The 26754-nt window shown below is 41.9% G+C and overlaps 1 protein-coding gene across 1 annotated transcript in view; it reads right to left on the reverse strand.

The window, feature by feature from the left end:
• Nucleotides 1-26754, reverse strand: part of ADAMTS16 (ADAM metallopeptidase with thrombospondin type 1 motif 16) — a 149662-nt gene that overhangs the window by 117656 nt on the left and 5252 nt on the right. The window contains exon 3 of the mRNA XM_072807448.1: nucleotides 25204-25529. Within this exon, the coding sequence (XP_072663549.1) occupies nucleotides 25204-25529 (326 nt within the window). The remainder of the gene's footprint in view (nucleotides 1-25203; nucleotides 25530-26754) is intronic.

Consider the following 26754-nt stretch of genomic DNA (forward strand, 5'->3'; position numbering starts at 1 on the left):
TCTCCTGGGGCCTGGATCTCTCCTGGCCAGCTCTGTAAATCATTTTACATTAAATTGATCTCAGACTCGTATTGCATTTGTAAGGAAGGAAGAAACGTGTGCGAGGCTAGTGCTGAGAAAATGCTGTTTCTCGCTCAGCAATGTACGAGGAGGAAACACTGAAGCTCAGAAGTAGGATAATTGTGTTAGACCGTTTTGTTCACAATTAAAACTTGCTAGATTTCTACTGAAAAATCAGTTAAACAGAATACATGTCTACATAATATGAAAATGTAGTTGACATTAGAGATTTCTCAGGAGGAAGCAAGCAAGGGAATCATTCAATAAATGATCTTGAGATAACTGGTTGGCTCTTTGGTAAAAAACAGATCTCAATTTCTTCTTCATTCCATTCACCAAAATAATGGCCAAATGCAGCAAAGAGTAACAAAACTTAAAACAACTAAATAAATTAAATAAAACATATATTTGTAATTTTGATGTAGACACTTGCAGATGGAACAAAATCAGGAAGCTGTGAAGAAAGAGATGGATAGAATTGGGTAAATTCAATATTTGAGTATGGTGAGAAATACTATCGAGTCAAATGACAAGTTAGGGAAAATTCTTGAATGCAGATGACAAAAATCACGATCCTTAAAAATAATCCATAAAAACTAGTAAAAAATGAAGAAGTAATACAACTTTAAAAAAATGGAAAGAAAAAAATAGGGCAAAAAAAGAAAAAAGGCAACTCACAGGTGGGAGAGGTTTATAAAAAAGGGTTTGATTTTACTTCTAATTTTAGCAAGAAGTTGAAAACCACAATGAGACGCCATCCTACTGGCTGACCAAAAAGGCAGCATATACCCTGTTACAACCAAGATGTGAGGAGAATTAGTAAACTGGTGAAGCACTTTTGGAAAGAATTGGCAGTGTCTCTCAAAATTGTAAATACATGTACTTTTGACCTAATAATTCTGCAGCAAGGAAGGTACCCTAAAAAATTCTAACACATATGCCCAAGATATGTAAAAGGATGTTTATCATAGTAAAAATTAATAAAATAACCCCCAAATAAGAAATACTTGAAATCCCCCCTGATGGAAGACAGGTTATCATAATGAGACTGTATGTATTGCAAATCAGTATCAGCATTTGAAAACAATTAGATAGTTACTGATAGAGAATTGTTTCCTAATTTATTTTGGGGAAAAAAGAAAGTGCAGAACTATAGTGATATTAGTAAATACCTTCTGTTTAAAAAAAGGAAAAAAGTTTGTAGGTTTATATCAATATGTTTATATCTATTTATAAAAGCTGTCCATAAAATGGAATATTACTCAGCTACCAAAAAAAAAAAAAAAGAAATCTTGCAATTTGCAACATGAGGGTGTCATCCTGGATGAAATTAGACAAAGATCATATGATTTCACTCATGTGGATCTAAGAAACAAAACAAATGAACACATAAAAAGCACGGAGAGACCTGTAAATACAGAGACACCAACATTAAATTACCAATATTTCCTGCCTTACTATAAAATAGAATCTTATCAGTGACTTGACTTATGATTAGCGCTCAGACAGAAATGATATTTATCCTACCAGGAGTGTCCCTGCTTGAAGACTCAACTGGGAGCGTTGGTAGTGAGTGCCCCACACTCACTTCTTATGGCCACTTCAGCATGGCAACAGAACTCCTTGCCCCTCACTTGTTTCTCTGCAGGGAAGGAATAACTTGTTTATAAGTCTGGACTCAAAACTGGGCATGGAAGGCACAGCCCTTTCTACTCAGGACTCCGCCCACCCCCGGAAGCTGGCATCCTCATGGATCTTGATCATAGGATAAGCTCAGGTGGGTGAATCCCCCAGGAGGGTGACTGTCAGGAGTCTAGCATCTCTTGCAACTCACTGACTGCGTGTGTCTACATTGGGGCCCACTTTTAGGAAATCCACTCACCTGCACAAATATTCCACTTTCTCCAAAACTGACTTTATCAGTAATTTTAAAAAGGATACAGATGTGTACCATTTGAGTTACTCTTTTTGTTCATATTTTATAATTCATTCAGAATACAGAATGTATGGAAAAGGGAAAAGGGACAGTAAGAGGTAAGGAAATAGGGAGTTACTTATTGGGTCACCTCAAAACCCAATTATTTTATTTTCTCTCAGGTGGCTTGTTAATTAGCAGATATCTTATTACGGGTACTATTACGAACATAAATAGATATGATATACTAGTTACTTTGTCTTGGGCTCCACCTATGTGCTACATAATGTGCTATGTGTTTTGCTATATTCATTATTGCTGTTCTAATAACAAACGTATAACATGAGAATTAATATTTCCATTTAAAGAAAAGGGGCATTAGGGGCACCTGGATGGCTCAGTGGTTGAGCATCTGCCCTTGGCTCAGGGCATGATCCCCAGGTCTGGGATTGAGTCTCACATCTGGCTCCCTCTGAGGAGCCTGTTTCTCCTTCTGCTTGTGTTTCTGCCTCTCTCTGTGTGTCTCTCATGAGTAAATTAATAAAATCTTTAAAAAAATAAATAAAAGGGACATTAAATCTTAAAAAAACTGCCCAACATTGTAGACCTAGTAAGTGGGCTAGCTAAGATTAATAGTCAGTGTAAATGACTCCAATATGTATGCCAACACATCAGTGCTTCCTCTCTACCCCTATGTTAGTATTAGCAAACTATGGCCCCTGGAGAATAACACTAGTAATGGTGGTAGCTGAGTGTGACCTTGGATTACTTGTAGATGTATATGGTAAACTATAGGGCAAAAGTAAAAATGTAAAAAAAAGAAAAGAAAAGAAAAGAAAAGAAATATAAGTTATATACTGAAGTTATATAACTTATATAAATATATAACGTAAGTTATATGGAATCATATAACATGCTCATTTAAAACCACAAAAGGCAGAAAAGAGTGGAAGACTATAATAGGAAAAAAATACAAGGGCAATAAAAAGAAAACAGTAACAAATACCGTTGATATTAATCCAACTACATCAATAGTCACTTTGAGTGTGAATGGTCTAAATGCACTAATTAAAAGACAGAGATCATCAGAATGGATCAAAACACAGACCCAACTATGTGTCATCTATAAGAAATCCCCTTTACATATAAAGACATTTACAAGTTAAAACTCAATAGATGGAAAAAATATACCACACTAGCAGTAATCAAAAGAAAGCAGAATAGCTGTATTAATTTCAGACAGAGCAGACTTCAAAGTAAAGCTATTTGTCAGAGATAAATGATAAAGGGGTCAGGTCTCTGAGAAGACATAACAATTCTTAACACGCATGCACCTATCAACAGGGCATCAAACTATGTAGGGCAAAAACTTCTAGAATTGCAGAGAGAAAGATGTATCTACTCTTATGGCTGGAGACTTCAGCACCCCTCTTCCAGAAATGGTGAGATCCAGCAGGCAGAAAATCAGTAAGCTCTGCAACACCATTCACCACCTGGATGTAAGATCTCTGTACATGGCTTCATCCAACAACAGCAGAATATATACTTTCTCAAGCTCACATGGAACATTTTCCAATACAGACCACATTCTGATCCATAAAACATACTTTAAAATATTTAAAAATTTAGAAATCATAGAATATCCACTCTCAGACCACAAGAGAATTAAAGTAGAAGTCTATATCAAAAAGAAAATAGGAAAATCTCAAACTAGGTGAAGATCAAACAACACACTTAAAAAATATTCTGAACTAAATTAAATTGAAACACAATTTATCCAAATTTGTGTGATGCAATGAAAGCAGTGCTTAGAAGGAGATTTCTAGTACTGAATGCATATATTAGAAAAGAAGAAAGATCTAAAATCAATAATCTAAATTTTCACCTTAGGAAACAAGAAAATCAAATTAAACCCAAAGTAATCAGAAGAAAATAAATAATAAGAATTAGAGCAGAAATAAATGAAATTGAAAACTGGATATCAATAGAGATTGTCAATCAAATTAAAACCTGGTTCTGTGAGAAATGGTGAGATATACTAATGCTGCACTTGGAGAAATATCAAGTCCTGAATGCTTTCCTTTTTATTTATTTATGATAGTCACGCAGAGAGAGAGAGGCAGAGACATAGGCAGAGACAGAAGCAGGCTCCATGCACCAGGAGCCCGACATGGGATTCGATCCCAGGTCTCCAGGATCACGCCCTGGGCCAAAGGCAGGCGCTAAACCGCTGCGCCACCCAGGGATCCCTGCTTTCCTTTTGAAAAATAAAGAAGATGAGGGGCACCTGGATGATTCAGTTAATTAAGCTTCCAACTCTTGATTTTGGCTCAGGTCTTGATCTCAGGGTCTTGGCATTGAGCCCCGAGTCAGGCTCTATCCTCTCAGCACAGAGTCTGCCTGAGATTCTCTATCTCACTCTGCCCCTCCCCTCACTTATAGGAGTGCACATTCTCTTTCCCTCTCTCAAATAAATAATTAGATAAAACCTTTAAAAGAAATAAAGAAGAGGAGCAAACTAAGCATTCACTCAAAACAATTTTTAAAATGCAATGAATGGCTACCTAGAAACTAGAAAGGCTAATTAAAAATAAATGAATAATTCTAGAATGTATGAATTGGTAAACGGTAGAACAATGTGATTATTAAGCCAAACAAGTCTAGTGAGCCCAAGATCTGGTTTTTAGAACAAAATGAGCAAAACTCATGAAAATGCAACGAGGATGCAAAAGCTCAGAATATAGACCATAATATGGAATATGGCACATATTTATAATAGGAGATCAAACTTCTTTTGGAGATTAAATGTCACTGTACATGTATTCTCAGCTTTCATTAGTGAATTTGTTGTTACTATTTTTTTGTGTTTTTCAGTTTTGTGTGGTATTTCAGATTCATCTATTACAAGTATTTAAGTTTCTGTTAGACAGAAAACCTATACATACACTGTATAAAATGGTGGCCCCTAAATTTTAATTAAAAGAATAAAATAAAAATTCAGTTCTCCAATTGCTCAACAGCCACATGTAAGTATAAAAAAAAATTCAAATAAAATGAAGTCAAATAAAGTTAAAAATTTAGTTTTGCAATGACTCAGTAGCCACATGTGACTAGTGGCTACCATATTGGACAACACAGGTATTTCCATCATGTCACAAAGCTTTATTGGAAAGTGCGACTCTAGAAGAACTGGTAATAAATCTTCAGGAGCTTACTTTTTAAGACTAGTTTTCCAGATACAGGAGAGGTGGCCACAACATTTCTCTATCATAGTGTGTATCATACAGTTAGGAACAATCTTACAAATCCATCCACTAACATCTTTATCAAATTGCCCCAGCTGAAATATTCAAAACATATTATCAAATTGATTGCCTAGTAAGATTACTTTCGGTTGGCACAAAAATATCTGACCTAAGAATAGCTCAAACTAAAATTCTACAGATCCTGTTTCCATACACTCCCAAGACACAAAGAAATAGTTAAGCAAGTCATTGAGTAAAGGCATTAAATTTAGTGCTGTTGCTTACTATGACCAAATACCATGGATTAAACATTAGAATAGATTCCCTTACAGAGCTGTACAACACTGAGACATGAATTAACTTCCATAGGGGAAGAAGCTCACAGTCCTTCTCATCTAAGAAGTGTGTAGTTAGTTTGTTCATTTACTCACTCATTTCATTAATTCAAAGAATATTTGTCAATTGCTTGTTATGAACCAGACACTCTTCTAGACAATCTAGATACAACTGTGAACAAAATAGACAAATATAATGGCCTTCTTGGAGCTTAAATTCCAGTGTAGCATGGGGCAATGAGAGGAGAATACACAGTAGACATAAAAAAATCATAAGTTAAAAGGCAATGTGTCAGTTCTTCCTAACTCGATCTATCGATTCCATGTAATTCCAATCAAAATCTCAATGAATTATTTTGTGAATATCAACAAAATGAGTCTTAGGTATATACATTATGGCAAAAGATGCAGACCACTCAAGTCAATATGAAGGTGGAAGAACAGCCATAGTTCTTTAAATTTTTTTAAAGATTTATTTATTTATTTATGATAGGCATAGAGAGAGAGAGGCAGAGACACAGGAGGAGGGAGAAGCAGGCTCCATGCCAGGAGCCCGACTTGGAACTTGATTCTGGGACTCCAGGATTGCACCACCCTGGCCCAAGGGCAGGCGCTAAACCGCTGAGCCACCCAGGGATCCCCCAGCCATAGTTCTGACACGACACGAGGGACTTCAAAACATATAAAGCTACGGTAATGAAGACAGTGTGTTCCTAGAGGGAGCAGAGACAGATACATCCATGGAACAGGACAGAGCGCCCAGAAACAGACCCACATAAGTACATTTAACTCATCTCTGGCTTAGGAGCAAGGGCAGAACAACGCAGCAATGACAATTCTTTCAACAACTGGATGACCACAGGCAAAGAAGTGAATCTAGACACAGACGATACCCCTCTCACAAAAATTAATTCAACTGTATTACTATAAAATGCAAAACTATAAAACTGCTGGAAGTTGACAGAGGAGAAAATCTAGATGCCCTTGGGTATGCAATGACTTTTTAGATACACCACTGACATGATCCATGAAAGAAATAACTGATATGCTGAACTTCATTAAAATTTAGTTTCCACTCTGGGAAAGACATGGTCGAGGGAAAAATAAGACATGCCACTGTCCGGGAGAAATTATATGTTAAAGTCATCATGGATCAAGGACACAATGGTAAGAAAATGATAAAGCTCAACAACAAGAAAGCAAACACAATTAAAAACCAGGCCAAAGACCTTACCAGACACCTCACCAAATAAAATATGCAGATGACGACAAACAAGCCTATGAAAAGATGTTCCACTGTACACATCATAAGGGAAATGCAAGTGAATACACCAGTGACACAAGACCGCACACCCATTAGGATGAGAAGGACCCAGAACAGGGACAGCACCCTGTGCTGCTGAGTGTGGAGCTCACTGCTGGGATGCAACACGGCGCAGCCACTCTGGAGACAGATTAGTGGTTTCTTACAAAACTAAACACACTCTTACTATAAGATCTGCAATCATACTCTCTGGCATTTACCCAAAAGAGGTGAAAACTTTATGTCCACACAAAAAATGTGCCCACAGATATTCATAGCAGCTGTACTAATACGCAACCAAGATGTCCTTCAGCAGGTGGATGGGTCAATAAACTGGGGTCCACCCATACAATGAAATACCAGGCAGCCCTAGTAAAAAGTGAGCTATCAAGCCCAGAAAAAGCACAGAGGAACCTTAGATACATATTACTCCATGAAAGGAGCCAACCTGAAAGGGCCACGTGCTATGTGATTCCAACTCTAGGACAGTCCAGAAAAGGCAAAACTACAGAGATGGTAAAGAGAAAGATCAGTGGACATCAGGGGTCAGTGTGAAGGAGGCATAAGAAGGCAGAGCATAGGACCTTAGTATACTGAAATGACTCTGGGTGACACCACTGTTCTGGAGTCACGTCACTAACTTTTGTCCACCCACAGAGCATATGATGTCAACATGCAGCCCAAATGTGAATTATGGATGTCGGGTGACTGTAGGGTCAGTGCAAACTCAGCAATTTTGCTGTAAACCTAAGCCTGCGATAAAGGATGTCTATTAAAAAAAAACAAAAACAAAAACAAATACAGAATGAAGAGGACATTAGGAAGACGTGAAAGGAGGCTTTGGTTTTGAATAGGGCAGCCAGGTAGGCCTCCCGGGGCAGGTGGCATCTCAGGTCTTGGATGAGGAGTGGGCCGTGAGGGTACTGGAGGGGAGGCTGTGGGCCACACAGAGACTAGAGCCACCGCAATGGCCCTATGGCCCTACATGGCAGCCGCTGATGTTGTGTGTTTGCAAAATATCCACAAGTGACAGATTCGCCAGCCTATGGTGATGAGGTTGATGATCACTACAGTAACAACCATCAGGCAGGAGCTTGTTCAAACTGCACAACCTTCCGAGCCATCCCTGTGATCCGTGTCCACGGCCACTCCCAGAGAGCCGCGCTCACCATCTGCTGATTCCATTCTGGTTCTCCTTCTGATTTTTCTCTACCTTTAATTTGGGCCAGGGGTCATAGAGGAAGCATGAACCAGATCTCTCCTTACTTGCAACCTTGCAGCGATGTCCTCTGACTTGCAAACACAATCTGTGCCGGGCATGTTCAGGCTTCCAGGAGCATCACCCTCCGGCCTGTGTTGGTTTAACTCCTGGGCTCTGCTCCCGAGGTCTTGCCGGGCACTCAGGATGCTCCGCAGTGCCAGCCACTGCTCCTGTCCCAGGGACACGGGGCTCGCTCTGGCCTCAGGGCCTCCATGCCCACTCACCCTGCTTCCTGACGCACACCCCATCCACCCTCTACTGGCCTGGGGCTTTCTGCAGTGATGGGGTGGGGGGAGTGGGGACTTGCCTGCTGTCCTGTTGCTCTTAATGCCAGGCAGTATTAGCTCTAGCCTGGTGGCACCCACAGCAACAAAATAATGGCAAATGGTGGCTCCAGAGGCCAAAGATCATGTTCAAGTCCTGACTCTGCCTCTCCTCAGATGGTGAGGGCAACTGTGTGAGGGTCCTAGAACCCAGGTCCTATCTTTTCAGAGGATAAACTCACAGCTATTTCCCAGTGCAAAAGTGGCAAAGAGAGAGACAAAGAGACAGAGACAGAGAGAAAGAGAGATTTTAGTGATGTCAATCAAGACAGCAGAATGTATTTCTAAAATCGGGGGCAGCCTGTGGGAAGCTGGAAGACTGGAGGCAATGTGCAAACCCCTGTGCTCGCTGGGAAAGGATAGCCAACAGGTCAAGGGCAGAGTGGGGAGGTCAGAGCAGAGCCGGACAGCCACAGCCTGGGTCGGCGGGGCAGAGAAGTGGGTGACAGTCATGGCATGGGGTGGCCACATGTGTTTCTCATCAGAGGTCATGGGTCCCCAGGGTGTCGTCAACTGGTTCTACAAGCCATGCTTTCTGCACACACTCAGTCCCTCCCAGTGTGTGACTCGGTGGCACCCTTCCCTCTGCGCCGCTGTAGGCATGCAGCAAATCCTGACAAGGACTTATCCAGTGGACACTGAGCCCAAATATCCGCTGTCTTCCCAGCTTGACTCGTCACTGGAAGTATCTCTCTCCCCAACTGGACATTCAGTCCCTCAAGACGGTGCCCCTTCATCTCCAGGTTCCAGGCTGGTCACACCCTGTTTGTGTTAGTCATATTAAAATGCTTGTATTGATTATTGATCACCTATCATGGCCCTGCCTTGGTTCCAAGAACTGGATGCCCTTATCATCATCAGTAAACCTCAGAACAGGGGCACCCGGGTGGCTCAGGGGTTGAGCACCCACCTTAGGCCCAGGGCGTGATCCTGGAGACCTGGGATGGAGTCCCACATCGGGCTTCCTGCAGGGAGCCTGCTCCTCCTTCTGCCTGTGTCTCTGCTTCTCTCTCTGTGTCTCTCATGATAAATAAATAAAATCTTAAAAAAAAAAAAATAACCCTCAGAACAGACTTGTCAGGCCGGATTTGGGGAAATAAAGAAATCGAGCATGAACACCTCAAACATCCATCCATGAGTGACCAGATAAAGCCAGCACAGCCCGCACTGGCCACGGGAAGGCTGGTGCACGTGGGTGGGTTGAGTGCATCACGCGGAGCCGGAGCAGCCAAACCAAACCCTCGTACGGGGTGAGTTGAGTCCTAAGAAACATGCAGAACACACAAAACTGTTATTCAGGAAGCAGAATGGGCTGTGGGCTGGGGTGGGCACCATAGGGCCTGCGGGTGGCACGGGTGTCCCCGGGGGCGGCAGGAGAGCCCACAATGGGGTTGTGGGTGCGCTGTGCTCCTGCTGACCAGTCACCGTCCTCTGCGCTGGCCGTCTTAATGTTCTCTTGTGTAAACGGGGCCTCAGTGGAGCTTTTAGAGACACTACACACCGAGCTCCCAGTCAGTCGGAGAAGGACAATCATCATATGGCTTCTTTCATATGGGGAATATAAGAAATAGTGCAAGGGACCATAAGGGAAGGAAGGAAACTGAGTGGGAAAATCAGAGAAGGAGACATGCCCTGAGGGACTCTTAACTCTAGGAAATGAACACAGGGCTACAGAAGAGGAGGTGGGTAGGTAAGGAGATGGGGTACAGGCTGACAGGCACTGAGTGGGGGCACGTGACGGGATGAGTGCTGGGTGTTATACTGTATGTTGGCAAATTGAATTTAAATAAAATTTAAAAATTAAAAAAAATAAAGATGCCAGTAAAGAAAGAAAAGGAAGAAAGCAAAAGAGAAAGAAAGAAAAAGAAAAAAAGAAAGAAAGAAAAAGAAGAAAGAAAGAAAGAAGAAAAGAAAGAAAGAAAGAAAGAAAGAAAGAAAGAAAGAAAGAAAGAAAGAAAGAAAGAAAGAAAGGAAGGAAGGAAGGAGAGCATGCCCCTGCCGGGGTCACAAACCTGGAGATCACAGGGCAGCTCCCAGGCCTATGGAATTATTCATGCTCATTACCAACCCCACCTCCCCAAAATCCAGCAGTTGAAAAGTTTCTAAAGGAGTGTGGTGTATTTCATTAGCAAAGACAATCCCTGACAAGTTATATTTTTTTCTTCACAAGAGAAAACGTAAGAGAATGCCCCGGGGACCAGCTCTCTGTTACCTGTTGGTCAGCCAGCGGTGGCCGTTACCACAATGCTTCGAAGCTGCCTTTCTGTCAATACTCTGCGTGTGTCTCTGGCTCAAGCACAGTGAAAGGATATAATGTCATTAGAAATACTGCTGAGGTGTCCACAAGAAATGCGTGGGACCCACCAGCTGTGAGCCAGGCTGAATTAGGGGGGCCAGCCACTATTTAAAATCTGAAATTTCTGTAGCCTTCCTTGATTAATTTTGGATTAAAAAATGCTTTCCATGTATGTTCTATGTCTCTCTGCCTGTCTCTCTTTCTGTTTTTTTTTGTTTGTTTGTTTGTTTGTTTGTTTGTTTTACTACTAACCTATATGATCCTGTAAGCTGATAACCACTGAAGCTGTGACAGACACATAAGCTCTCCAGAATTCTCAGGAGGAATCAGGACTTTCTGAGCGAGACTGTGCAGAAATACTAGCTACCCCCAACACAGGCACCCAAGTGATTGAAAGCCAGGTGTTGGACACCTAAGTTCTCCTTGTGCTGACAAGGTCCAATGTTGTCCAACCCATTAGACTCCAAGGACACAGACAGACAATGTCCCTGGGTGGGGACATGGGTGCATGGGGACAAGGCCCGTCATGTGTTCTGTGACCCAACGGGCATGTCTCAGAATCAGGCTCTGACCCTTGCTAGACGGCAGCTGTAGGCAGGTTACATAATCTGTCTTATTCTCAGACTCTCTAACACAAACTGGGAATAAAAGCTCTTCTCAAAATGCAAGTACAATGAAATGCAGTAGTGAGGTATGCAATGAATCTGCATGCAAAAATTCCAGGCATACAGTAGGTGCTCATCAGTTATCTTCCCTCTTTATAATGGACCCATTTTCATGTTTTACTTAAAAGCATGAAACTGCATCACTGACACATACATTAACACAAACGTTCCCGTGGGAAAGCAGAATTCACCATGTGTTTGCTCCACAAGAACCAAACACGGACTACATGACACAGGGGGACCAGGGCACATGGAGGATTAGCAGAACTGCAGGTTCAGTTTCTTCCCCGCCCTCTGGTTTAGGAGCTGGAGAAAAGCAGTGGGTATGCTGGAAGAGAGAACAGCCAGGTCAACCGCGTTTGCGAGAAAGCATCCCCGTGCCCCGCACTGTCTGCTTGCCAGGAGCACAGGAACCCCGTATCAGAAGACCCGCCAAGCAAGCCAAAGTCTAAGGATGGTTTGCTTTTCCCACGAGAGAAAAAATATTACCAGAGGCTACTGTCTGGGCACGAGCTGAAAATTTAGGCTCTAAGGAGATGATTAACATGACAACAGAATAGGAAGCATGCGTGGATGGAGGGTAGGTTACGGCCCTGTGCACACTGGATGCCCTCAGTGGCTGGAGGTTGCGTAAGGCCCCGTGCACACTGGATGCCCACGGTGGATGGAGGGTGGGTAAGGCCCCGTGCACACTGGATGCCCGCGGTGGATGGAGGGTGGGTAAGGCCCTGTGCACACTGGATGCCCACGGTGGATGGAGGGTGGGTTATGGCCCCGTGCACACTGGTTGCCCGAGGCGGATGGAGGGTGGGTTACAAGCCTGTGCACACTGGATTCCTGCACTCAGCTGAACAGGAATTCCCCCACGAGCATCTAGATCGCATGATGGCACCAACAGCCAGACTTTTTGACACTGCCACGTCTGTTTTCCAAAATGTAAGAGTAAACCGTGAGTTACACTGATGGACGCTACAAGGTTCCCCACATGCGCACCGGGTCCACAGCAGCTGGGCTCGGCCTCTCCATCCCCCCACAGAGCCCACGGGGCCACACCTGTGACAAGGGGCAGATAAAAGGGCTGAAGCCAGAGAAAGCAGAAGTTGGCTGGGGCTGACTTTGAAACCGAGATCAAACAAAACTGACCCCTTGCAAATCTCTAAATCGAATCCATTTCATAGCACACGGGCTGACAATGAAATCTGAACTGTGAATAATTGCCAGAGGAGGGGATTAATTTGCAAAGGATACAACAGAACGTGATACCATCTCAAGATGTAACTGACCTTGCTCGGCCCTCCTGGTTGGAGAACGGATATTCTCTTCTGATCGTGTTACTGACTACATGGCACTTTGATTAAAGTCTCCTTATACGACCCGACTCACTGGTTGGTTTGTATGTGACCGAAGACTGCCTCTCAACAATTTAATTTTCGGTAGGCCTTAAGACATTTTTATATTTAAATGGCAATCTGTGACACCATCAAATTCTTCTTACTAAAATGGTTCACATTTGAAGACATTAGTGCCCACATCAGTTCACACCTTGCGTGTTCCCTATACATCTAAAGGCGCAGACGTCCCAGGGACGCTGACCCTTCCTGTGAGGCTGAAGCCATGGGTGCACACATGGGACTCCACCCTGAGGTGAAGCTGGGGTGTTAAGTTTCTAAAGTCTAAATAGGGACCACTGGGTGACTCGGTGGTTGAGCGTCTGCCTTCAGCTCAGGGTGTGATCCCGGGGTCCTGGGATCGAGTCCCGCATCAGGCTCCCTGCATGGAGCCTGCTTCTCCCTCTACTTCTCTCTCTCTCTCTCTCATGAATAAATAAAATCTTAAAAAAATAAGTTTAAAATAAATATAAGGAGTCCTTTCATTAGCCTACATACATGTAAACTTTTACATGACCTAGTCTGTATTTAGAACAAAATTCAGAGAAAACAGTTGCCCCACAAAGTCCCTGCAGCCTCAGCAGCCTGGGGATTCAGTTCTTTCAAGACTCTAGACTGGGGGTCATTTCAAATACGTGGGCACTAGCTATCTTCTACAAATCTCATAAACTGAGCGGCTCTAGTTCTTCCTCTGGTACAGGAAGATGTGACGCAGATATTACTCTTTCAGAGGGCTGACCACAGGGAACTTGAAAGTGTTAGGGATCAGTAAGCTCAATTTTATTAGAATGAGTAAGCTCCTAAGCTTCTCCCCAGTGGACAGTAGACTGGATTACTGGAGGCAGAGGTAGGAAATTACGATTGATATTAGACCCAAAAAAGTTTTTAGGTTGTAAATATAATTGTTATGAACCAAAGCAATATTCGAAATTCAGAATAATGATACTAGATGGTGAAGGAAAGCCTAACTCATAGTATTGGCCCTCGTAAGGAACACACGATGACTTATGGTTCTGCATATGGCACCCTTACCCAGCAAGGCGTTTACATATTTAAATATTCACGATTTACTCTCCTAATACTTGCACATATACGTGCATGTTTCAGCTGGTCACGGAACTGAGTTGTAAAATAGCCTAGCTTCTCTTCTGGCTTATTATCCTGCAATCCATCATTCTTCATTTTATTACCTAATGATGACCTGCAATGGGAATAGTCAAAACTCCCCCAGCTTCAGTTAGAGATTAATCTCTGCAAATAAAACCAGGTTTTTGGCTCCTCTGGCTGCCACAGGGGGAATGCAGAGTCAAGATGTCAGCTATTCTGGGCAACTTCCTCATTTATGATACCTTATTAAGCACAAAGTCATCTCCCAGGTGTTGAGGAAAGACATCATAAACGCGTGGGCATAACCTATGCTTCCAAATGTTGCATAAACAACACTCTTGTGTTTTAAATCGTTTGCCCGAATGATGTGTCTTTTTATCATCCAAAGTGCTTTCAAGTAAATCACCCAAAAGGCTCTAGTGTAAATAAAATATTTTCTCATTTTATCCCCATTTCATCCATGAGGCTTCTCTGAAGGTCAGTGTAACTCTATCTCCTGGTTCCTCAAGTTGACTTGAACCTGCTTACACTGCAACATGGGCAGTTTCTTTCTTTCTTTTTTTAAAGATTTTATTTATTAGAGAGATAGAGAGAGAGAGAAAGAGAGAGAGAGAGAAAGAACGTGCAGTGGAGAGGGGCAGAAGGAGAAAGAGAAGCAGACTCCCCTTATTGATTAGTTCTGGATTTCAATTTTAAAAATGCTTAATATTTAATATAACAAATAATATAACAAATAACAAAGTAGAAATGGATTTTTTCTTGTTTTATGGTAAATGCCAGCTTTTTATCCCTGAAAGTTTATATAGAATAAATGTGCTGCATCACTTTTTGAGAAGGATTCAAGTTGGAAAGAATGCCCTTCCTCAGAAATCCTCATGTGCAATAGGTAATCCCGCTCTTGTCATAAACTAGATAACTAAAGAAGACATGTGTCCAACACACAGAGACACAATCGTGTACTTATGTTCACTCAACAACACATAACAAGCTAAGAGGTGGACAAATCCACTTAGTTCTTTGAACTGTGCTCTATATAAATTAGATCATATCCTAATGATATGCCTGTCATATATACTGTCACCTGTCAAATATACTGCAATGTTTATTTAAAATTTGTTTAAAGACTCTCTCTGTCATTAGAGAAGTTACTCATATGGGTAGGCCTGGAAAAGTGCTCACTCCCAGGGGTCCTTTCCTGAGACTATGTGAATGTGAACAGCACTGGCATTATTCTCTTCCTTGCTGTGGAAGTATGTTCCCAGGAACCCAGGAGACATGGATCCATGTGGTGACTGTATGGCAAGTGCATGCTTTCCAAACTCAGAACTGTTTCTAGATAGGGAACGTGGGTGGCTCAGTGGTTGAGCCTCTGCCTTCGGTTCAGGTCATGATCTCAGGGTCCTGGGATTGAGTCCCACATCAGGCTTCCCACAGAGAGCCTGTTTCTCCCTCTGCCTGTGTCTCTGCCTCTGTGTGTCTCTCACGGGTGGATAGATAAATAAATAAATAAATAAATAAATAAATAAATAAATAAATAAATAAATAAAACAAAATCTTAAAAAAACTGTTTCTTGATAGAGCTTTTTATAGTGTCTCCACCCTCTCTCTGGATGCTGGAACTGTCTCCAGCATAGATGGAACTCATATCTAAAGCAAGGACTTTTTATCCATCTGCCCACCCATTCATTCATTTATCCATCCACCCATCCATTCATGTACCATCCATCATCTACCATCAATCCATCTATCTGTTTATCCATCCATCCATCTATCCATCCATCCAATTCTTTCCATGGGCCAGGAGCACTGTTGGGTGCTGGAGGACCTGAAAGGATTCCTGAGAACCATGAACTTAAATGTGGCTTATCATAGTTGAGGGACAGACCCTGCTTTTTGTGTTAAGAGAGAAAACATACAATGTACTCAAGTGGAAATGTAAGGTCAATGGAATGACATGACCTTAAGTTCACCAAGGCAAATATTTTTCACAGACTTTGTGCACTAAATAAATCACCAACTTTCTTAAACTACATTTCATTTTACATGTTTTTGCTCCAAATTTCTAATGTTTTAAGGGTTGAAGATACAATTATTCAATGACAGAAAATCGGGATGATTGGCTATATCACATCATTGCCTATTGAAGCTCTCTGCTATTTTAGAACCATTTTAAAACTAAGGGCAGCCAGTCATTATAGCATCACTATAAACTCTGTGAGTAATAGCATGTGGACCTTTTTTAACTTTCTTAGTTTAATTTTTGTTTTAAAAGTGATAACTTTTGAACTATATTGACAATGTATACCCTATTGGATATTTCCATTTATAATCAATTGATGGTAAGGAAAAGAAGAATCCTGCCTACATTTCTTGAGACTATGAATGTGCAAATGAGATATTTTTATTTAGTTTCCCTATAATTTCACAGAAATTATAGAAAAAATAATCTGAAATTAACAGTTTTCACGATTTTAAAATGGTGGATTTATTTGATCTAATGTCTTTAAAACATACGCTGTTTTTCCTTTAAAAAGTAAACTCTTAAGTAAGTGAAGAATATGTTCAAAAAAGGACAAAGGATGATGACTATTATTAGAGGAATCAAAGTCAGTAAAAATGATTCCTACCTGGAAAAACAGGGGAATGGAGCATCAGTAGAACAGCAAATGTCTCCAGTGTGCTCAGCCCCCAGCTCCCCTCCTGCGCTCCACGAGCCACGCGCGGGCACGCCGGGAACACTGGGAACACTGGGAACACCGCCCTACTCTGCAACCTCCTCTGGCTGCTGATCGCAGGCCTTCCAGGGACCGGCTGCACACGGGGGAGGCAGAAGAACGAGTTCCTGCCCCGTCCTGTCCCCCCACCCCCCGCACTTCCTGCCTTGCTGCCCCACCTCCCATCTCCTTCCTGCTCCTGTCCACCTCTTCCCTGGGCAGCAGCGTCCTGTCCCAGGTTACATCACCTGAAGCACCAGCACAAGCCCCCTCAGAGTCCAGCACCAGCTGCCCACCCCCCCCACCCCCGCCCCCCGGAGGTGAACCCTCAGCAGGTAGCTGAATTGCAATAATCACAACCTCTTCGCTGGGTGCCCCCCCCGCCCCCACCCCAGGGGCAGTGGCCGCTTCCTCCTGCATTTGCTATCCTGTAAAGCTTCAGTGCTCTCTTCTTAATGTTTCAGTGGTTACCTGTTTAGTGCATTGCATTACTTCTCTCAAGTTGTGTGGTTTCTGTGTTCTAAGTGGACCATGATTGATACAGGCAACAGTAGAGAGCAAGGAAAGCACAGCAGGGAAAAGGCTAGGAAGTATGTGTGGAGGAGGGGAAGAGCAGGCATTTTGAGATGTGTGGTCACGGAAAGTGACAGTTAAGAAGAAAATAACTGTCTTGCTCTGGCTGAACCTCAGGCAGGCAGGATCCTCTTACTCTCTGGACTGGGCTGGACTTGCTCTAGAATAGTCACTCCCTAGAAAAGCAGGCTTCAAGTATCCTTGTCCTTCAGAGGATCCTAGACGTGGATTATTCCCCAGAGGAAAGGATCACAGGAATCATATTCCTGCTTCCTCAAGGAGACCCGTTTGGCTGTCTCAGGCAGATGTTGCCGATGGAGGAAATCCTAGTCATGCTGGTTGTGGACATAAGGGCACCTTCTAATGATCGTTTCACCAAATATTCTACCAACCATGAGTGTCCATGTGAGGGCTGTCCTCAGTGGTGTTGGGGGAAGCGTCCTGATGAGGACTGCAGTGCTGACCACCAAGTAGAAGGGAAGCCTGCCATCTGTCCCCTCCCCACTGCTATCTGGCCTACATCATTTACTTTTACTTTATTTGTAAAATCTCTGCCAAATATTCTAACATTTACACTCCTTCAACTGGTTCCCCAGTATACGAACAAGTATGAGCATCCAGTGTGATCAGTGCAAACCACTGGGCTGAGAATCTGGACACGTGCGTCCTACACCTGTCTAAATCTACCTGGCTTGATGATACCGGCCATGTCACGGCACCCCCCTGAGGCTCAGGTTCATCATCTGGAAAATAAGGGGATTGAAACAAAACTATAGATTTTATAATTAAATTCCTCTAAAAATCTCATTTTTGTTTACAATGAATGGTAAGCTAATAGAAAAATCTGTAGTCGCCTCAAGTATAAAAGATTATCAAAATGTTACCTTGATCAGGCTCTTGCTGGGCATGGAGCCTAACATGGGACTCAATCTCAGGATCTTGAGATCATGACCTGAGCCGAAGTCAAGAGTTGGATGCTTAACCCACTGAGCCACCCAGGCACCCTTTACTACGTTTATTCTTAAGGAACTAGCAAAAACATATGTATTTATGCAGTGCTTTCCTCTGGTTCCCCACACTCACGTTTAAATTTCCTAATAACTACCAACTTTGGCTCTACTTCCTCTAAAACCTTAGTTTTTCTATTATTTTATTACATGCCTCCCGAGACTCACATATTTCCAACCTGGTTATCCCATCACCAGCCTTCTCAGGTTGTGATGCTGCTCTTAAAAATTCATCTCTTCTGACCATTCTTGCGCTGGTTTTTCCCTTCTGCTCCTGCTTTATTTTACTGGCTCCAGAATATTTCTCAAAGTATGTTAGAAGTCTGGCAATATTTCAGACAGTTTCCTAGGATTTATTGGGTGCTGCAGAAAAACTCTCAATGACTAGAGTTTCCAGAGAATCCCTGGAGTCTGAGGTTGGGAATCAAACCTACGACAGTTCAAACCAGGGCTCTGGGTAAGTCTCCAACCAAGTGAGGGAATTCTTAAACATAGCAGAGCGCTGTGGCATTTACAAGCTTTCCAACATTGTTGAAAGCAAAAGAATAATTCGATTTTAGGAGAAGTGATATGTATCCTATGCATTAAAGCTCTAATAAACACAATGCTTTATGTAAGAGGAGCTAAATTTCACACAGATTTTGTGCCAAGGGTAACTGACACACTTGCTATTCTTTGGGGGGGAGGAAGGAGCTAAAGTGATAATCCAAGTACAGAACTTGCATAAAATCCTTTAAGAAAATCTAATCCTGTCATATGCAATAGAATGCATATCTAAAGGAACCTCATTAACAGTTTTGACTAATGGGAGTTTTTAAAAAGTTTGCCAGAAATCTTACCAGAAAAAAACATTTCTGAGTAAACTAAAAGCTTCAACAGAAAATTCAGGGGGTTTGGCATTAGTCATGGAAAGAAATCATATAAAATGAGTTATAAAATTAACTGCATAGTTATTTATACCTCAAAGAGGTATAGAGAAAATATAGTATTTTTTTGGTAAATTTGAAATACAAGTATTCACTGCAAGAAAAAATGTTGGCTTATGTTAACAAGAACTTGGGGATACAAAGATGAATAAAAGAAGGTTTCTTGAAGAGCTCACCACCTGATATAAAAAAACACATCTGTAGGGGCACCTGGGTGGCTCAGTTAGTGTAGCGTCTGCCCTTGGCTCAGGTCATGGTCCCAAGGTCCTGGGATTGAGTTCCTGCATTGGGCTTCCTGCTCAGTGGGGAGTCTGTTTCTCCCTCTTCTTCTGTGTCTCTCCCTCACTTGTGTTATCTCTCTCTCTCTCTCTCTCAAAATAAATAAATAAACTCTTCTTAAAAACCCCAAATCTGTAAATAAATAATTACATGATGAATCCATTTATATTTTAAGAGAAGCTCCTACTACACCATAAATGGGGAGACTAAGTTCTGAGAGGACTACATGAGGAGGAAGGGGGCATTGAGGCAGAAACCAAATGAGAAAATCATGACCCCTTACAGGAATGTTCAGAGATGATGGCATGAAAATTCATGTAAATGATCCTGCAGGTCCCTATAGGGCAGCAGTAGCCTGGTGATACTGGGAAGTAAAAGTGTTCTGTGGTTTGAAGTGCGGGTTCTCTCGAGTCAGGTTACCTACGCACAAATCCCACTCTTTTAAGAATTATCTTGGGTGTCATCTGTAAAATTGGGACGATAAGTGATCTTGGGCAATGATCTGTAAAATGTGTTAATAAAAGCACCTAGTGGAGATTCCCCAAATGTAAGTGTGAGGGGTGATACAGATCTTCTCTCCAGTGAAATTATCATTTAACTGCTAAAAATATTCTCTCTCTGTGTCTCTCTCTGTATTACCATTACTCTGAATCAAAAATTGCTCCAGTTTGATTTCACTGAAGAGAAGCAGCTATGCAGGAGCTTGTCCCTAACCCTCCAAAGGTGCTATACTTTAGTAGAGCAATTCATGCCCAAGGGTGTTGTACAAAATAAACAGACAAAAAGCACAATCAGCTAGCAGTTAGCACAGATTTACAGGTGGTGTGATACCAACTGCTGCAGACCAGCACAGGTTCCTGGAAGAATGTGCATATGCTCTAGGTTGCACCCTGCAAGAAGCAACATCAGAGGCTGCACGCTACATGGAGAACAGACTTCTCTGAACTAGTCCTGCCAAGTCACTAAACCAGCAAGTGAAAACAGAACAGCAACAAGCCCTGGAGCTGCAGAGTATGGCCAGTATCTAGAGTTGCTATACAGTATATTCTCTGTGATGCTCAATCCTTAGCAGAAAATTGTGAGACATGCAAAGAAACAGAAAAGTGTGGCCCCCACACATGAAAAGAGACAGGCACAGAAACTGCTTCTAAGAGGACCCAGATGTTAGGTTTTATTGGCAAATACTTCAAAGCAACTATTATAAATATGTTCACGGCACCAAAGGGAACTACATCTAAAGAATTAAACTAGGTCTAATGAAGATGTCTTCCAAAATACAGAATAAGAGAAATTATAAAAATAATCAAATGGAAATTATAGAGTTAAAAAGTACAATATCGCAAACAAAAACTTCACTACAGAAACTTAATAGTAGATTTGAGCTGCCAGCAAAGAATCAGTGGATTTGAAGATAAACTGAGAAGGATGTTGCCATTTGAAGCACACAGAGGAAAAAGCAAATTAAGGAAAATGAGGGGAGCCTCAGAGGAATGTAGTACAGTAACAAGCACATCAATATATTCATCATGGGGGTACCGTGGGATGAACACTAAGATACTCACACCTGTACACGTCACAGTAAAAATGCAAAAAGACAAAGACAAAAAGAAAATCTTGAAACAGCCATACAAAAATCCCAACTCCTATGCATAATAAACTGCAAGAAGATAAACAGCAGACTTCTCCTGAGAAACGACAGAGGTCAAGAGGCAGTGGATGCCATATTCAAAGTGCCCGAAGGGGGGAAAAAACACTAACTAAACAATGACAAGAATAAAAACAAGCTATCTCCAGTGATCTCTATGCAGCCACCCAAATCCACGTGAGACACTGCTTCATACTCGCCAGGACAGCTGTAAGAAAAGGATGGACAAGAGCTGACCAGAATGTGGAGAAATAAGAATCCTCATACATTGTTGGGAGGATACAAAATGGGAAAGCTAATGTGTAAAACAGTCCAGAAATCCCTCAAAACATGAAACATAGAACTTCCATAGGATCCAGCAATTACACTTCTAGGTATAAACCCAAGAGAAAACTGTATGTCTACACGAGAACTTGTACACACATAGCAGTGTTATTGACAACAGCCAAAGAGAGTACAGACAGTAATATCCACCAACAGCTGAAAGGATAAATAAAAATGTGGTATATATGTACAATGGATTATTATTTAGCAATAAAAATAATGAAGTTTTGATACATCTTACAACATGGACATTATACTACAGGAAAGAAGTCAGTCACAAAAGACCACATGTTGCATGCTTCCTTTTATGAGAAATTGCCAGATTAGGCAAATCTATAGGGATAGAAGGTAAGGTTCATGAGGTCTAGGAATCATGGGGGTTGAGGGGATGGAGATTGTCAGGGGTTTCTTTCTGGGGTGATGCACAGTCTCAGATTAGGTGTAGAGAGATTTGCACAACTCCAGAAATATACTACAAACCACCGAGTTACACATTTCCAAGGGGGGATATCTCTACAATGTATGAACTACATATCAAAAAACTGTCTTTTAAAAAAACAGTACCTATCTGTTAGTGTGGTCATTAGGCTAAGCAACATAACAAACAGAAGGCTATTCGCCAAGTATGTGGCACAAAATCCTCGGTAAATTAGGGTCGCTCCTTCTGCTACTGTCCTGGCCATCACTATTTCCCACACCGTCACCAGCAGTCATTCCTGAAAGGCACCTGCTTTGCAATACACCTTCGCATGCCTGTGCTGGGTGATCACAACACACCTGTGATGTCAATCAGGTAGAGACATAGGAATTACACACACTGCTATTTATTTATTTATTTATTTACCTTTTAAAAAAAATAACCTTACTTAGTGAAATAAGAAATATTTTGAGTCAAGATACTTGGTGGCAGTATCAGGACTACTTTAGAGGTCTTTCTAGAGTTAACAGATGATGCAATAGAAAGTTCTGTGACCTTGACAGATGTTAGCAGTCTTTCCTGGGGCATCCTATTCCTCCTCCAGCAGGCATCACACCCCAATTCTACAGTGAAGATTCAGCTTGGACAAAACTACTCCAAAACCCTACATGGGTGCTGCCACGGGTGCCTGCAAGGCAGGATGACACACCCTCTCTGCAATTCTTGGCACCCAGTTATGTCCTATTTCATCACTGCAGTGACACTGCCTGTTCCCTGTCTCTCTCATCAGGCAACACAGATCTGAAGCTCATTCATTATTCAAGAGAACCTCAGGAAAACACTCATTTTAGTTTTTCAATAATATTTATTTCCTATAAATAAGACCATCAGCTATTCTGATGTTCTTCAAATCCATTGTTAGAGCAAAGTGCTCCCAAACACAAAAGCAGAGAACCAGTGGAGAAAACTAACAATCAGATTGGAAACTTCATTGTCTCATAATTGTCAACCATGTTCTCTAGCTGAAGACATTAAACTCTTCACTAAGCAACATATTTTAACTTACAGGTGATAGTCTCATACTGTAGGTGAGATCAGAAGAAGAGAATATAGATTTTCTTCCCTCCCTACCAAAGATGTTTTCAAAATGTTCTATCCACGAAGATCTACAAAAAGATGTGAGGGACAAGAAGGTAAACCAAAGAGAATTCTACTGACAACTGACTGTTGGTGGATAGCTGGGTCAATCATAAACACTGAAGAAAAAAAAAAGCTTAACTGAGATCTACCTGGGATTTAATTAGATTTAAAAAAACAAGAACAATAAGAAAAACAAACGAAAAAAAGAGCCCTCCTCTAATGTGATAATATGCCATTTTTCTTCATACCTTAAGAGATTGGAAAGATGAGCCATGAGGTAGCCATCAATCAAGAAGGAAATAACAGACTTGGCAGCTACTTGAGGGTCGATCCCATTCAAAATTGTTTATTATCTGGCTAATGACAAAGGACTTCTTATCATCCTTTTTGCTCCTTTAAAATGCCTTTGATTTGTCCTATCATATGGCAAATGCCCTTGAACCTCACTCATAAGTCTAGTTGAGGTCACGTCTGTAATGATCATCTACAAAATATCAGTGAAGTTAAGTTTAGTGTACTTGGAAGATTAATGGTGGAAACATACAGGTTTCTATTCCAGGGACCAAGATATTAAATTCCAAGGTTCATTATCCAGAGGAGCCTTTTTTTTCCTGCTTTTTTTCACTTCTTTATCTTACATGCAGTTGTCACTTACAACTTGTGCCGTTAACTCCTATGGAGATCAAAGAGAATCAGAAATCTCAAGCTCCTGCCAGCCAGCTCTGCTCATGGGATGGACTCCAGGGCATGGCTCAGCCATCGGGAGAGCCTTGGCTCACAGGACTCGGGTGTCAGTGAGCCTGCACCCCCTCTGGGTTAATAGGAAGCACCTCGCCCAATCACCACAAACAAATCCAAAAATATGAGCTCTGAAGGCATGGCACACCTCCCTACCACACTGATGGCTGCCATTTCCGGTCTCAGCCTTCGTTAAAGAAAGCCAAGGAAGAGATCTCTTCCTTTAGTGCATTATATGAAGAGTTCTTGCCTTCTAATTAAGGAAGATCTGTTTTTCTTGGGAAAACATGGAAGAAATCAGCCACACTGCCTTCAATCATAAAAATTATACCAAAAAAATCACCACTTTATCCTTGTCCAATCCCTTTTGTAGCCATTCTCAAATCAAAAGCTCTTTACAAATTAGGGTAGACATGGAATCAGCGCATTCCAGATTCCCCTGAAAAGCAGGTGTTCACAGTTCTTGAAAATGTTTAGCAGGATTTAGCATTTGCATGTATGTAGAATTTGAAGTGACTGGTTACAAGTAAGTGCCCCTTCAGCATCCAGTAGCCGCACACGCATATACAAAATCTTTATAAGATGCAGAGTCTGAGTTCCCTCTTTCCAAAGAGAGAAAGAAATTTAAGAGAGACTTAAAGCATTTTCTAGAAATGTAATAAATGCTCAAAAACCTGTTTGTCAAACCTTTAATATGGTCAAGACCTTCAAAGGTTTTGGGCACACATTTTCACCCAGCTACTGAAGTCATTATCTTGTGCATCTGTGTGTGACTGATTAATGTACTCCAGACCCTAAGCATCCATTAAGTTTTTCTTCCCTAACAATATGGAATTATTTAAGAAAATTAAAAGACAAGGCATTAAGATTTCAGCTTGGGGCATTTTCTCAACGGGGCCAGCTGCTCCTTCCTGAAGGGTCCCGGCAAAGGGACCACCAGAAGCATTCAAGTGATGTTCGGTGTCTAAATCAGATACTAAGAAAATGGAGAAGGTACCACAGAATCATCGGTCTGGTAAGAACTGAATCACCCGGACCTGGATTCATCACCGCATTTGGAATGAACGCCCTAATCTGTAAGCACATGATCCTCAACAGAATGGAGGGGGTAAAGTGCTTCCAGGCATCTGATCAAATAATCCACCCAATCAGCTTAGTACTGTTGTTCTATTCAGAATGAAGACATCTCTGTAGCACTAGCAATGGACCAGAAAGTTACAGTGGAACCATCCCAAGAAGTTCCTGTCTTCAGACCTGGCCATAAGGTCTAATTTTCATGCTGGCATGCTCTTCCAAGGTTCTTGTAAAACAACAACAGAAGCGTGGGCACATGCACTACCGCCAAATGGGCCAAAGAAGGCCGCACAACATATTTTAGACAGTATTACTTGGCAAATTTCTCCTGCTTTTACAGACTGAAGAAATGTGTCCTGCAATAATGTAGGAATCAAGTAAAATCTCTCAAGGGAAAGCTCATCCCCCTGCCCTTCACACCCCACTGACCCTGACACCTCACTACAGGTGGCAGGAGCTGTACTCACCAAACCTTTGCATGTTGAGAGGGCCACCGTGGAATTTTTGTGGGATCGTAAAGAGCCTTGATAAAAACAGAAATCCTCAGGCGAGAAGGCATGCACAGATTTAGTGCCTCCCTTCCCCAGTGTCTGCACAATAAATCCAGGAGCCACCAGGTTGCTGGAAGCTCTCAGCTCCATGTGGAAATCATGCCTGAAACCCTTCAGTCGGAGATGGAGAGGCTCCACTCCAAGCTGGGCAAGCGCCCTCTTCCGCCTCCGAGGGTGCGTGATCTCATGGGACAAGAAGTCTCCATTGTGGTCAACTTCATAGGGAGACACCAGGTCATATTCTGAAAGACAAAGAGAAGGTGTGGCTGAGTAAGATCAGAATTCTGAAAAGAATCGGGGAGTCTTAGAATATAATACATTACATCATTCAGATGCCAGTCTTGGAATATCATCCATTGCCAAATGATAGGAGGAAATTTCAGCATGGAGTCCACTTCAAATCCATGCTCTAGGATGTGCACAATCAGAGTCAGAAGGGAAAGCCTTCAAAGTGGACTTTAGTGAAGTGTCCGTTGCCCCTGATGTGCTATTCCCAATCCAACAAAATCTGATGCTCCAAAGGAATAAGTGATCACAGATCAAAGAAAACAGAAAATGGGCTTTTAGGATTACATTTCACAAATTTTACTTTGCACTCATGATAAGATAATATGTAATCAGTTATGGTTCTAAATATTCTTTTAATTGTGCTTTTTGTTTTTTTATAGAGATCTTCATTGAGCTGACAAGAAATTTTAGCTTGAAGATGTCAAGGATTTCTCAGAAAGCAGTTAAAAAGACAACTATGATGGGCATTCTTTGCTTCTTCCTATTTTAATATTTAATTGTTAAGTCAAGGAATCCTACAAATCATATGCAGACATATCCCAAATGCTAACATGTGGGAATGCTCCTGTGTGGTCTGCCCCCCCGACTCCCACCACTTACCTGCTCAGAGGCCTGAATTCCTGACACTCCGTCAGAGTTTACCACCCAGCATCTTCCCCCAAGCACACCATGGTCTTCTGCTCACTCCAATTCACAGTATGCTAGCCTAACACACATTCAAATAACTCATTTTTTGAAATGTCAAGAAGCCTCCAAGGGGCTGTCAGATTTCAGGGCACCCACACAGACCTGCAGAGTGTCAGCAGCTGACCAGGACAGTTTTACCTCCGGTGTACACCTGAGTTCTCTCCTTCTCTGTGGAAAGCATAGAAGGAAGCTATGTAGCTCCTTTCGTTACCAATCTGTGCCATCAGGAGGCTGTTAGGGGCTCTTAGGGCCCTTTTCAGTTTTAATGAGAGTTGGACATGCTTCTTGGAGTCATAAGGTAAAACACAGAAATGGCATTTGGTCAGAAGGAAACAGTATTTAGATAATTGCTTTTTCTGGAAAAAAAATCAAGTTTTCTTTTTTTTTTTAATTTTATTTATTTATTCATGAGAGACACAGAGAGAGGAAGAGACATAGGCAGAGGGAGAAGCAGGTTCCCTGTGGGAAGCCTGATCCCAGGACCTTGGGATC

The sequence above is a fragment of the Canis lupus genome, chromosome 31 (genome assembly GCF_048164855.1).
Source record: "Canis lupus baileyi chromosome 31, mCanLup2.hap1, whole genome shotgun sequence".
NCBI lineage: Eukaryota > Metazoa > Chordata > Mammalia > Carnivora > Canidae > Canis > Canis lupus.